Below are 14981 nucleotides of genomic sequence, written 5' to 3' on the forward strand. Positions count from 1 at the left end.
GAGAAGCAGGGAGCCCAACACCAGGCTCAATCCCAGGACCCTGGGATCACGACCTGAGCCAAAAGCAGACGCTTAACAACTGAGCCACCCTGGCACCCAAAATTAGAAGATTCTTAAGGAATGGAACTCAGTACATTAACCATGTATTCTAAAACAGTGCTGAAATAAACATTTAAATAAATACTTCTGCCTTGTTTTTAGACCTCACCCTGAATTCAGTTGTTGGGATAGCCATATACATTAAAAACTTGAAAAACAGGGGGGTGGGGTTATGGACATTGGGGAGGGTATGTGCTATGGTGAGTGCTGTGAAGTGTGTAAACCTGGTGATTCACATACCTGCACCCCGGGGGGAAAAATATATTATATGTTTATAAAAAATAAAAAATTATTTAAAAAAAACTTGAAAAACAGAATTTTGTGAATCACATATATACATGAAAGTCTAAAATTTATATAGCACTCAAATATTAAACTAAGAAAGTCCTATGATCATGCAGGCATTTTCTGTTTTCTTTGGTCATGTTTGTAATCTCATCATGAGTTTGTAAATTTATAATTTTTACTGAATAGAGCAGGAAAGAAAGAAGCTAATAAATATCTATTGTAGGGTTTCTGAATGGATAGATGATACAGAAAAAAATAAAGCTTTTCAAAAAAGGACAAATAAAATGGAACTGGAACTACCAATACACATCATTCATTAATCTTTCAATTTTCACATTAGATAGAATACCACAGAGATGCCATAACGTTTATCATATCACTTCTGAAGCCTGCTTTTCTCTTATTTTTTTATTTTTGATAATTAGAATCCTCTCTTCTAGGGTCTTAGATTTCATTTGATTTCTACAGTTGTTAGAGAGAAACACAAAGAGAAAACACACAAAAAAGTTTTCATACCTGATCCATACAGTCTCACTGCTTCTGAACGAGGAGGAAGGCGCCGGTTCAGATCAGGTGAAATGTGCGGATACCTGTAGCACGGGTTGTAAATGTCATAGCCAGGTCCATGCTGGGATGAACTGGAAAGTTCTACCTTTCGATCTCCAAAAGATGCTCTGGCAGATCCTGAAAGTAAGTGTTTCTAAAGTTTTATAATACACTTTTCTTGGAGTTATTAGCTAACAGCTAATGCAGCCAAGGCAGAGGGAAAAAAATTTTTGTCTCAAGTAATACCAAATCACATGTGCTTGAAATATAAAAAATAAGCACACATTTATTGAGCTCTGCATGGAGTCTTCTGCCAGGGATCAGCTATGAGCCCTGCTTTCAAGACAGTCTGGTAAATTTTTGGCATTTTTCTTTGCCCCATAAACAATTCTGTATTTTGTAATCTGAGTTTCCTTTTATTTTTCTACTTACACAAAGAACACCTTTTAAGTAAAAAGATAATCATTGTTTTGATGAAGATGCAGAACATTTATACAAACTGACAGCAAGCTGAGGGACACAGAACAATTCTTAATAACTCTGAAAGGACTGAAATCACAGAGTAATGTTCTCTAATCACAATGCAATAAAGTTAGCAATCAACAAAAAGGTGATTAGAAAATATTTATATGGAAACACAACAGTCCTAGGATAACCAAAACAAATCTTTAAGGAGAAAAACAAGATTAAAAGATCTGTGCTACTGGGTATTAAGAACAGAACACTGGCACAATAAAGTAAGACTGAGCAGAACAGAAAGAGACACACATTATTTTGTGGACATTAGATTTACAATCAATGTGGCACTGGAAAATGGTGCAGAAAGAACAGTCTTATCAATAAAAGGTGCTAAGACAATTAGATAACAATTAGATATATATACTAAAAAAAAAAAAAAAAAAAAAAAAAAAAAAAAACCTTCATCCCAACTTAAAACATACACAAAACAGTAATTTCAATTGGATGTGGGTCTGAACTAAATGTTAAAAGATAAACCAATAAAACTTATACACTTAAGTAAATGTATAAGGCAGTTTTCACAGCCTTAAATCAGGGAAGAACTTCTTAAATGGAACATAGCATTTATCATAAAAAATTTTTAATACACTGAACTACATTAAAATTGACATTTTCCATTTTTCTAGACTATTGAAGAGGGTGCAAAGGTAACCGACTGTGGGAGAAGACATGTACAAGAAGCAGAACCAACAGTACATGGTTCTAGCCATACAATGGCCAGAATACATAAGGAATTCCCACAAATCAGTAAGGAAAAGATAGGCAGGGCCACGTATAAATTGGCTGAAGGACTCGAGCAGACACTTGAGAAGAGAGGCTATCCAAATAGCCAAAAAATATGAGCGGGTGCTCAATTTCATTAGTCACGAGGCAAATGCAAATGAAAACTCCAAGGAGATTCCACTCCAGACTCACCGGCATGGTTAAAATCAAAAAGCCTGACAAAAGCAAGTGTGGACAAGAGGAGCACAACGTGAGCTACCAAGCTTGGCTGGTGGGACTCATAAACTGAGACAATCCCCGCAGAAAACAGCGGGGCAAACTCGACGAAGGCTGCGCTATGCATACCCTGTGACATGAAGGTGCCGTTCTGGGACCCGTACATGACTGAAATGCCCGCACGTGTGCTCCCCGAGACTCGTATAAGCATGTGCATAAGCATCATTATCCATCACGACCAGAAAATCAGAAAAAACTCAATGACCATCAACAGTAAAATGGACTGTAGTTTATACCTACAATAACCATCAACAGTAAAATGACTGTAGTTTATACCTACTACTAAAAGCAACTTTTGTATGCTGTACTGACACATGGCTGTATACCATGCCATTTGGGGTAAAAATGAATCTATTTTTTAGTAAATACAATAAATATATTGTACAGATATTAAAGCCAACTGAAGCTACTGACAACAATGTGAATGACTCTCACAAAAATAATGTTGAATGAAAGAACCCATAAACAGGAGACTATGGTAAATATGGCATTTCATTTACCTAAAGGTCAGAACACAGAAAAAAATAAACCATGACATTTAGGGATATGTGTGCTAAGGTGGTTTAAAAAAAAAAAAAGGGCAGAACAGCAAGGAAGCAATAATCATTGCAGTTGGGACCTGATTACTCTGGATTGACAGAAAAGAGGGAAGTGGGAGACGTCTGTGTACTGGGGTGATACATATCTGTTTACTTGAGTGGTGGCCATACATGTATTTTGCTTAATAAATTATGGAACTATGTATTTCTGCTTTGTTCCTTTTGTTCCCTTTTTCTACATGTGCATATTTCCAATTTAAAAAGGGTAAAACCAGTAGATCAAATTCCTTCCAAAGTTCAGAATCGTATTGGAAATAATATAGAGACATAAAATAAAGTTTTCAAGTATTTAAATTATTGCCATCTTTTCATCCTTTTCATCCTATTTAAAATAGAACCCACAGTATAAACCAATACTTTCTGAATTAAGCTAACCCATAAAACAGGTGGCTTCATACTGAGTTCAGAAAAGAAAAATAAAATATGGGGTTATGAGGTGAGATCTTACACTTACCCAGTTCAAATAACTATGTGTGTAATCCAACACAATACACAGGCAGAGGGGTGCCAAGAGGGAGTTATGATGCCAGAGAGCTTTGCAAGGAGCCTGTACACTTTAGGAACTAGCCCTTAAGTCATTCAGTGCATAAGCACTACCACAAGTCTGTTTATGGTAACAAGGATACACTGTCACGAGTCGTAGCACCAAAGATGACTCACTACCTTTATAGGCTACACCTAAAAAAAAAATTCTGATTTCATTTTTCCTTAACAGAATTCCAATTTTCCCCTCAAACGGTATACAGTGATATCATTTTTAAAGTTCAAGAGGAACTTCTCTCAATTTACAGAACCACAGTACTATAAAACTAACATAGAGTAACATTTACTTTACACCTCTCAAAAGATCTATTTAAAATTTTAGTATTTATTCGAAATGCATTCTCTTGATGGAAAGGTAGACAGATATGTGACAAAGCAAATATGGCAAGATGTTAGTGATAGAATCTTTGTGTTACAAAGCAGTAAGCAACAGCAATGAAACAAAACACATTTCAAATACTTGACATATAATGTCAGTCATTACTGACAGTGGTTGGCCCTATCTCCCTCTCAAAATTTCCTTGTCAGCCCATCACTCATAGGCACATACACATACAGCAGGCACATGTCTGACTTCTAGAGTTAGACACCAAGAACACTTTCTTGACTCTAATAGAGTCATCTTTCTCTCCAATATGATCAAAATCAGATGACTTTACCACATACTCACTGAGCCTATAATTTAAGTGTAAACCCATTTCTTCATTCATTCAAATCAAAAAGCAATCTGTTTTCCAGTGACCTAATAAAACAGACAAAAGAAGAACCACCACATATAGCCAGATAGGTATTTCTTATTTTCTGATTATGAAAATAATACATAAGGTACCCTAAATGTTTAAGAATACAGAATTTATTAAATAAATTATGGTACATCTAAGGATTTAATTACTACGGGTCCATTAAAAAGCAATGAACATGAAAACATGTTCACAATGTGTGACAAGAATAAAACAGATTACCAAACTGTTTATATAGTTTAATCCCAATCCTGTTAACAAGTACTGAGAAAGAGGAAGACCAATGATCAGGGTGTGCTGTGGCCAAGAGCTTGTAAACACTGCTTTTGAGAGACACTGCTGCCATGCAAAACTAGGTGGTGGGCCAAGCATGGGGTTCTTCTTTCCTTGAAGAAAGAAGGAAGAAAGGAAGGGAGGGGGGAAGGAGGAAGGACAGAAGGAAGGAAGTAAAGATGGAAGGAAGATGGATCACTCCTACCAAACCCAAGTCTCCTGCAGATAACAACAGTACCCTGTAGACCAAAAAGAGCATGAACAAAAAGCCTGAAGGCACTGGAGAGTGAGCAGAAGCAGGGCATATTCAGGACAGCACTGACTCTTGGAAGAAAGGGAATGGCCATCTGTTTTTAATGACTGTCTGCTTTAGCACAAGCCAAAGTTGGTGCTGCACAGGGCAGATAAAATGCCAAAAGAAAATCCACACTCTTTCTGGCCTAAAGAACCAGAGGGTAGAGTTCAGAGCAACCGCAGCTGCTAGAAAGTAAGGTGGGTATCTTGGAAAGGAAAAAGCCCCAAATTCTGTGAATAAAGTCTGCTCAAACACCTGGCTGATCCCTGAGCCACACATATGTGGGATAGACTCCAACGAAGGATACAAAAACCAAGGTGAGATAAGAGCTGCCATCAAAGACACAGAATTTGCAGCATAGTCCAACAAAGTTCATTGCCTGGTTAAAAGAAAGAAAAAAAGGAGGGGGGAATCCCGCTTACCTCAGAGTAATATAATGGATTCTAAAGTGTCCATGACACAACATCCCAAACCCAGAATACAATTCAAAATTACTCCATACAATGAAACATGAAAAGGTGAGCCATTCCCCACCCCCCAAAAAAGACAAACCATAGAATCCAAACCTAAATGACTCTGATGTAGAATTAACAGAGAAACATATTAAAGCCCAAAGACATAGAAGAAAATAGGTTTATGGTAATGAAAAAAAAAGAAAACAAAATCACAGCAAAGAAACAAAATATATGAGAAAGAACCAAATGTAAATTCAACAACTGAGAAACACAATGTCTAAAATAAAAATTCACTTGATGGGCTTAACAGCTGTATGACAGAGGAAAGAGTGAACTTGAAAATCAATAATATCCAATCTTAAGGGTGGGGGAAATGGTAAACAACAAGCAAAAGAAGTCTCAGAGGCTCATAAAACAATATAAAAAGGTCCAACATATGTCTAATTGGAGTCCCAGAATGAGAAGAAAGGATGAGGCAGAAAATCATATTTGGAAAAATAGTCTAGATTTTGATAGGAGTTTGGATTACAATGTTAATGCATTTTTCCAAACTCAACAAAAAAACCCTCAAAACTGAGGCAGTTCATTTTGTATAAGGTTTATGTCAAAAGAAGAAAATTGTAAACAGATACTGAACTCTGATAAAGTATATATATGCTTAAGTATTCGGAAGAAAACGTATCAGTGTCATTTCACATTGTGAAATGTGTTCTCCACGCCCCTCCAACTCATAAAGGACTAATAATAGATACAGGAACCAATAGATAGATATGTGATAAAGTATGGTAAAATATTAATGATCAATTCTATGTGGTGAATATATGGGTATTCACTGTTATAGTCTTTCAACTTCTTTGTATGTTTGAAATTTTTCACAAAAAAATTTTGAGGGGGGAAAACATTGTGACAGTGTTTCAATGACTAAAGCAAATTATTTTTAAAATACAAGAATTTCATGTTGCTTCTTCTTATCATCATAATTCCACAGGCCTCTAACATCAGCCAAAATCTACCCAATGAATCTATCTCACTCAAGTGGCTATTTAGACTGAGAAGTTGCATATACAATGGAATATTAGTCAGTCATTCAAAAAAAAGAAATCTTACCATTTGCAAGGACGTGGATGGAACTAGAGAGTATTATGCTAAGCAAAATAAGTCAGTCAGAGAAAGACAAAAATCCTATGATTTCACTCATCTGTGGAATTTAAGAAACAGAACAGATGAACATAGAGGAAGGGAAGGAAAAAAAAAAAAGATGAAACCAGAGAGAGAAAGAGACAAACCATAAGAGACACTTAATCATAGGAAACAAACTGAGGGTTGCTGGAGGGGAAGTACGTGAGGGGATGGGGTAATTGGATGATGGGCATTAAGGAGGGCATGTGATGGAATGAACACTGGATGTTAAATGCAACTGACTAAACTCTTTAACTAACAATACACTGTATGTTAATTGATCTTAAATTTTTTTTTAAAAGGCCACATCTACACACAAATGTGCGCTGATTGTGATCAGATTTCATAACGGGACCTGTCAAAAATATTATACATTAAGTTCCTCTGCAGAAAAAGCAAAACAAAAATAAATAAATAAATGAAAAGTTATACATAAAACAATTTTAAAACTCTCAAGTTATAAAAGAGCAAAATCACAGAAACAATAGCATTTAAATGCTATGTGTTGATCTTTAAATCCTGCGTGTCATTTTTTTACCTTCAAGTTCCTCCAGATGTGACAGAGTTCCTGGTACCCTGGGCTGAACATATGAGAGCTTAAACCTGGGCACCACGAATGGTACGTCTTTGCCATCAGATGGTAATTTGGAAAGCAAGTAATCCTCAGTACAGCCAACCTGGGGCTTTACCGAAACAGCAGTCAAGGGAGGGACAGAGACGGGGGTATCCTGAGTCTCTGAGACTGCTGCTTGAAAGTCTCTCTCCCTGGAAACTGCATGTAAAAGAAGAAAAAAGAAAAGAAAAAAGAAAAATCACAAGTATGAATGTAGAGTTATCTCTAATAATCTAAAGTTAGCATACTTTGGTACTTACTTCATCATTTTAGAACAAACCTCTAATACAGAAACCTCTACGTAGTTTTCCTATCAAGCACTTCTGGAATCTATATTAATTCTGTCCAGGCAATATTTGAGAAATTAATATACTAGTTCTAAAGTATATCAACTTATCATAATGGTAAAAGCAGTTTTGAAAGCATCTCATTCCCACAAAAGAGTTCACAGATGGAAAACAAGTTTATTTTGTAGTTAATTCCACGATACTTTTAAGTAAAATACTGTCAACAAAGCAATTCTTGTTGTCAGTACTGGTGGTTAACATCAGTCTTAAATACATAAAAGAATTCTGGAAAAAAAAGCTAAAGGTCTCCAAGTCTACAAAAACCTTCACCCAATCACAAAATAAAATGTATTTTTACCCTAATATAATGGCAACTTTCCCTGTTCTAGCTTCTGTGACCCATTTTGGCCCTGTCTCAAAGGCTGATGACTTCAGATGGGGAGGTAAAGGACACCCAGAGTTTATGTACAATTAGTACTGTCTGTTGACTTCAGAAATGAAAGTACAACTACTACTGGGTAGGAATTATGAAATGTTTTAATGCAAAAAGAAGCCTTCGTACTCAAATATACTAGGAAGCTATACTCTAGATGAAGGAATACAAGAGAAATCCAGAGAAAAATAAAGTTCCTGTCACAACTCTGAAGAGAGGAGGAGACCATGAACTCTCCAGGAGTCCTTGATAAATATGGGGTCTTGATGAAATAATGGGTCTCCTCTCCAGCAGCCTTTCATTTGTGAAAGGCAGTTTTTTAATGCACTGTTCATAAACTAGAAATCGTCTTTATTCAAATGAAAGCATTTGCCAGAGTACACTGTCCCCAAACACACCCAACACTTTTCTTTCCCTGCCTTTGCCTGTACAATTTCAACCACCTCTCACACCCAGTTCCAATTTTTACCTACTCTTACTGCCTTCTGCCGACCCAGCTGCCGAAATCCTCTCTAGACTCCCATACCAAATGCCATCCTCTCCATGGTGATGTCCTAGGGTGTCTCCGGAGTTCATGTTGAATTTATCTCTCTCCTTCCATACTCCAGGGTACTTTAATACTTACCTAGTATGCCTCTTATTTATGTTTCTGTCTCCCCCACGAAGTTAGGAAATACATCTCACTTATCTTTATATTACAAAATGCCACAAATAAAAAAGACACTAAATACATGTTTGTTGAAGTCAAAAGAAGCCAAACTCACAATTATGCTTTTCTGTGCCACCATAGAAACATCCTCTACAGCAACTCTTTATAAATTCTGCTGCCATTACATCCAATTTCCAATATTCAGCAATTGATAAACTTCCAATTTTAGTATTAATCTGTTGGTAGAATAGAAAACAAGTTAACATGATCATGCTTAATGCCATTAGGTATCACTAAATAAATCATATTATCTGTCTTTCTAAGATGAATGAGGAATACAAAGCAAAAATGTTTAGAGAAGATAGATTTTTCACCTTATATATAATTGTGTATGAGCCAGCCTCCTTATAAGTTATTAAAATGACATACTCAAAAATCACTAACTGAACGATCTCAATGTCAAATCTGGAAAAAAAAAAAGTAAAAATTGGGGTGTCTCAGTGGTTCAGTGGGTTAAAGCCTCTGCCTTCGGCTCAGGTCATGATCTCAGGGTCCTGGGATTTAGCCCCATGTCGGGCTCTCTACTCAGTGGGGGGAGCCTGCTTCCCCTTCTCTCTCTCTGCCTGCCTCTCTGCCTACTTGTGATCTCTGTCTGTCAAATAAATAATAAAATCTTTAAAAAGGAGAGAGAGAAAGAAAAATTCCACCCTCTATTACGCTGAGCAGAATAAGTCAATCAGAGAAAGACAATTATCATATGATTCCCTTATACCAGGAATTTGAGAGGCAGAGTCAGGGGCTTGGGGGGTAGGGAAGGAAAAAATGAAACAAGATGGGATCGGGAGGGAGACAAACCATAAGAGACTCTTACTCTCACAAAACAAACTGTGGGTTGCAGGGGTAGGGGAGTGGGTAGAGAGAGGGTGGTTGGGTTATGGACATTGGGGAGGGTATGTGCTATGGTGAGTGCTGTGAAGTGTGCAAACCTGGCAATTCACAGACCTGTACCCTGGGGCTAATAATATATGTTAATTAAAAATAATTTTTAAAAATTCCACCTTCAATTTTCCTTTATGCCAGATATATCCAAATCAATGCCCAAGCAAAATTTCCAAGAAAATATGGCACACATAAAAAGTGTGAGAAAAATTTTACTTCCTCCACATCAATTCTTTTGGAAATCCAAAGGTCCCATAATGGGGCCAATAAACAACTTCATACTTTATAAGTTGGTTTAACATTTAGAATTACACACAAGAGAAAAATATATCTTAAACACTGTATTTCATACATCCACACACACTCAGATACCAGTTACCTAAACCACAAATAACAAAAACTGGAAATAAAGGGAGTCAGTTTTATTTTACCTTTTTTTTTTTTTTTTTTTACTTTTTTTTTTACTTTTTATTTTGAAATAATCTCTACACCCAACATGGGGCTTGAATTTACAACCCCAAGATCAAGAGTCACATGCTATACCAACTAAGCCAGTCAGGTGCCCCAGGAGTCTGTTATAAATTAATCAGGAACATAAAATTGAAGAACTTCACATCCAATTGCCCACCCTGGCCTCACTGACTTAATTCCAAATGCACTCTCTTCATTTATGCATATTTACACTCCGTACGTTTTTCATGGAAAATTTCAAGTGTTTACAAAAGATGATAAAATGGTATAAGAAAACCCCTATCACCCAGACTAAAGAGTTATCAATTCATAGTGAATCTTAATTCATCTCTGTGTCCCCAGTTGTTTCTGGGATCTCTAAGTAACAAATTTTCTGACTTTACTTCTTTTGTGTGGGTGTACTGAAATGGCGCCTTTAATCAAATCAACCCCGGGGGGTTTTCCACTTCCCCAAAGCGGGAACTCAGATGATGAGGGAGCTACCCACCAGCCCCCAGAGGTGACTTACACCTCCCCCTTTAGCAGGTCATAAGCTGTATCTTCTCAGTGTAATACCCGAGCTCTGCTTCCAAACACGGTCACCAACAAATTATTTGTCAAAATGCTGGACTTTTGCCCATCTGATGGGAAATAAATGGTATCTCGTGTTGTGTGTGGGTTTTTTTTTTTAAGATTTTATTTATTTATTTGACAGACAGAGATCACAAGTAGGCAGAGAGGCAGGCAGAGAGAGAGAGGAGGAGGAAGCAGGCTCCCTGCTAAGCAGAGAGCTCAATCCCAGGACCCTGGGATCATGACCTGAATGGAAGGCAGAAGTTTAACCCACTGAACAACCCAGCCACCCCATCTCGTGTTGTTTTAATTTGCATCTCTTTCAGTGTGAAGGTGGGCACCTTTTCATAAAAGGCTAATCTGTATTTGTTTCTATGAATTCCCTGTTCATTATCTCTTGCTCATCTTTCTATAAAGCTATTTTGGTCATTTCTGCCTCAGTTTTGGAGGATTTTTATATATTTGAGAGATTAACACATTATCCAGGATATTAAGTGGCAAACATTCTTCTAGCTATCATTGCCTTGTTATGGGATTCTCTGCTGAGAAAGGAAGAGAATGTGTGTGTATAAATAAATGTATATATATTTATATCTGATATAAATATATATATATTATATAATATAAATATATATACACACAGATAAATAGAAACATACAAGTGTTTGGATATACACACATGTAGTTTTACTTATCTGTGTTTTCCCTTTTTGCTTCTGGATTTGGAGTCACGAGAAAGTTTTCTGCATACATAGGTCATAAAAGACTTCACTCATGGTTTCTTCTAATACTTAGCATGGTGTTACTTTCTATTATGAACAGCCTGGTGTTCATATGAGAATTAGAGTCAATCCTTCCTTTCCCAATTGGCTATTCTGGTATCAAAATATCACCATTTACTTAAAATTCCATATTTTCGTCAATGATTTTTAGAATGCTGTCTTTATTACAGACAAAATTTCTGCATAAAATTGGGCTTATTTCTGTATTTTCTATTCTCTGCACTTGGTCTGTCTTTTCCTGTACCACATTTTAAAATTATAATGGCTTATAATAAAAGGCTTACATATGTAGGAGGGCTAGTTCCCATCCCTACTGCTTTTCAATTTCAAGGTTTTCCTATCTATCCTGCTTATCAGTTCTTGCAAATAAACTTCATAATCTGTCTAGCCCCAGAAGAAAAAACCTAATGGTATTTTCATTAGGATTCTGTTACATTTATAAATGATTTTAGAAAAACCTAACCTTTTTAAGATGTTGTGTATGCCTACCCAGAACATTTGTTCAAATCTGCATTTGTATCTTTGGGAGTTTTTACAGTTTTTTTCATGTAAGTGCAAAACTTTCCTTGTTAAGTATATGCCTTTTATAAACAGCATCTTTTTGTGCTAGCTTCAGCAGCATATATATAAACAACACCTTTTCTTCCATTATCATCTTATAACAAATTTGTTTTAAAAATTTATACATTTTCAGGGCACTTGGGTGGCTCAGTTGGTGGAGCATCCAACTCTTGATTTTGGTTCAAGTCATGATCTCAGGGTCATGAGACCGGAGTGGGGTCAGCTCGTCCCTCTCTCTTTGCTCCTGCCCCAGCTCATTCTCTCTCTCCCTTTCTAAAATAAATATTTTTTAGAAATTTATATATTTTCAAAATACCTTTTCAACCCTAGTTTAAAGAATGCATTCCTTGACCACTTGGACTATATTAATTTCTCTCATTTGAAAACATCCAGTGAACTTTTAAAAAAATTATATTTTTCTTGACATTTGTAACACTTGTTCTCTCTCCCCATCTAAAACATAAACTTTTCAGAAACGGTATTATACTTCACACTCAGCACCCTATATGGTGCTGGGAATATAATAGGAAAGCAGCTATGTAGTTGATAGAAAAGGGAACAAAGCAGAACAACAAGTTCGTATAAAAACTCTTAATAAATTCATCAAACCACATTTCTAACCCCAGTCAGCCTGCAAATACTTGAGAGGGCTGTGGGAGGACTGCTTAAAAACAATTAGTGCTTCTGGGGAAAAGGTCGATGACCTTTAAGATAATGAACTGGGGACTATGGGGGAGGAATGCAGCAAAGGAAACAAGTTTATGCGGATAATAAAGCAGACAGAGTTTGCTTGGACAACTCCTAGAGGGCAGAGAGGTGTATGGAGAACCACAACGTCAGTAGAAGGTCCCACTCCAGTACCCAGCAGAGTACTGATCAGAGCAAGAGTGCAAGCAAATTACAAGTCTGGGCAAAGACTACCAGAAAAGATTACAAAAACCATACCAACACCCATGAATGTTGGTATTAATGCCTGTCCCCACCAACCAAACTGGGCAAACACGTAATTCACAGGATACTGGGTAGAATACTCAGAAGGGTCTGGCTTCCTCAGTGAGAAATAAAGAGCCCTAAACGCTAGTCTGCTTTCCACCTAACAAATTTAAAAAGCAAGACTCAAATGGATTAAACCATTTTCAAAAAAACTATGTTCCAAAGAAAAAAAAAAAATTAATAAGAATCTAAATAATATCCAGCATACAAAGTACAATTCTGACATCTAATAAAAAATACCCAAACATGCAAAAAAAAAAAAAAAAGAAGAAAGAAAGAAAGAAAGAGGGGCACCTGGGTGGCTCAGTGGGTTAAGCCTCTGCCTTCGGCTCAGGTCATGATCCCAGGGTCCTGGAATCGAGCTCCACATCAGGCTCTCTGCTCAGCAGGAAGCCTGCTTCCTCCCTCTCTCTCTGCCTGCTTCTCTGCCTACTTGTGATCTCTGTCTGTTAAAAATAAATAAATAAAATCTTAAAAAAAGAAAGAAAGAAAGACAAGAAAAATCAAATCTGGTTCCCACCTAGAAATGACATGAACATTTAAGGATATTAAAACCATCTGACTGGCTCTATATGTTCAAAAAGGAGTGACATGAAAGATAGAAAAAAAGACTCAACTTCTAAAGATGAAAATTACAATATCTGAGATGGAAAATACACTGGATGGTATTAAAAGCAGATGAACTTGAAGATATAGTTAAGGAAATTACCCAAAATGAAACAAAGAACAAAGAAGAATAAAGACAAAAGAGCATCTGTGGCCCATGGTACAATTTCCAACAGCCTAATATACATGTAACCGAAGTCCATGAAGGAGATGGGGGAGGCAGAAAAAAATATTTGAAGAAATAATACCAACATTCTTCAAATTTGAAACTACCAACCACAGATCTAAGAACCTCAACAAACACCAAGCATAGGAAGTATGAAGAAAACCATGCCAAGACACATTATAATAACATGGGTCAAAACCAGTGATAAAGAGGAAATCTCAAAAGCAGCTAGGGAAAAAAAAAAAAAAAAGAACTTGGCTTTTATTTTCTTAAATATAGCCCATCATAATTATTTAAATTTTTAAGCTTTATTTAATTATTTGAGTTGGGGGAGGAAGGGCAGAGGGAGAGAGAAAGAGAATCTCAAGCAGACTCCCTGCTGAGCGGGGAGCTCACAACACTGAGATGATGAGCTGAGCTGAAAGCAAGAGTTAGATGCTCAACCGACTGAGCCACCCAGGTATCCCCCCATCATGGTTATTTTAATAATCTATGACTGGCAATTCCAATATGTAAGATTTTGTAAGTTTATGTCTATCTGTTGTTTCTGCTAATTCTTATTCAGGTTGTCTTATTTCCTGTGCATTTGATTATCTTTGACAAATTATTCAGGGACCTTGAAATTTTACTCATAGAACTTTTTAAGCCAAAGATGAAAATATACTCTCAAGAGAATATCTGCATTTGTTTACCATATTATTTTATTTTAGCAGGCTCCATGCCTAGCACGGAGCCCAACATCAGGCTTGAACTTACAACCCTGAGATCAAGAACTGAGCCGAAATCAAGACTGACTGAGCCACACAGGTGCCCCTTACCAAATCACTTTAAGTTCATACCTCGACATAGACCCTAGCTGAAAAATGGGCAAAGGATGTGAATAGATATTTCTCCAGAGACAGATAAATACCCAATAAACACATGAAAAGGTGCTTAACATCATCAGTTATTAGGGAAATGCAAATGAAAACCACCATGAAATACCAATCCACATACACTTAGGATGGCTATAATCAAAAAGATAGACAAAAACAAGTGTTAGCAAAGATATGGAGAAACTGGAACCCTCACTGGTTGTTGGTGAGAATGAAAAATAGTGCAGCTGATCTGGAAAATGGTTCACCAGTTCCTCAAAAACTTAAAAACAGAATTACCATATGACCCAAGAATTCACTCCCTAGGTCTTTTATACTACAAGAATGAAAAATATATATCCACACAAAAACTTATACACAAATGTTCATGGCAGCATTATTCATAATAGCCAAAAAGTAGATATGACCCAAATGTCCATCACCTAACATACGGAAAAATAAAATGTGTTACACCCACAGAAGGGAATCTTATTCTGCCATTAAAAGGAATGAAATACTGATTTGTGTTACAACATGGAT

General features: G+C 36.6%; 1 protein-coding gene across 2 annotated transcripts in view; it reads right to left on the bottom strand.

Moving 5' to 3' along the window:
- Positions 1 to 14981, bottom strand: part of TC2N (tandem C2 domains, nuclear) — a 41535-nt gene that overhangs the window by 19383 nt on the left and 7171 nt on the right. The window contains exons 1-4 of one of the 2 annotated variants that reach the window (XM_082733965.1): positions 13110 to 13261; positions 8633 to 8753; positions 7074 to 7307; positions 904 to 1071 (exon numbers count right to left, since the gene is read on the bottom strand). In XM_082733965.1, coding sequence (XP_082590091.1) covers positions 904 to 1071; positions 7074 to 7307; positions 8633 to 8699 — 469 coding nt within the window. In that variant the 5' untranslated portion in view covers positions 8700 to 8753; positions 13110 to 13261. Of the gene's footprint in view, positions 1 to 903; positions 1072 to 7073; positions 7308 to 8632; positions 8754 to 13109; positions 13262 to 14981 lie in introns of those variants that run through there. The other variant, XM_082733966.1, reaches the window with a different exon arrangement.

Source organism: Mustela nivalis (genome assembly GCF_964662115.1).
Source record: "Mustela nivalis genome assembly, chromosome: 6".
Classification (NCBI taxonomy): domain Eukaryota; kingdom Metazoa; phylum Chordata; class Mammalia; order Carnivora; family Mustelidae; genus Mustela; species Mustela nivalis.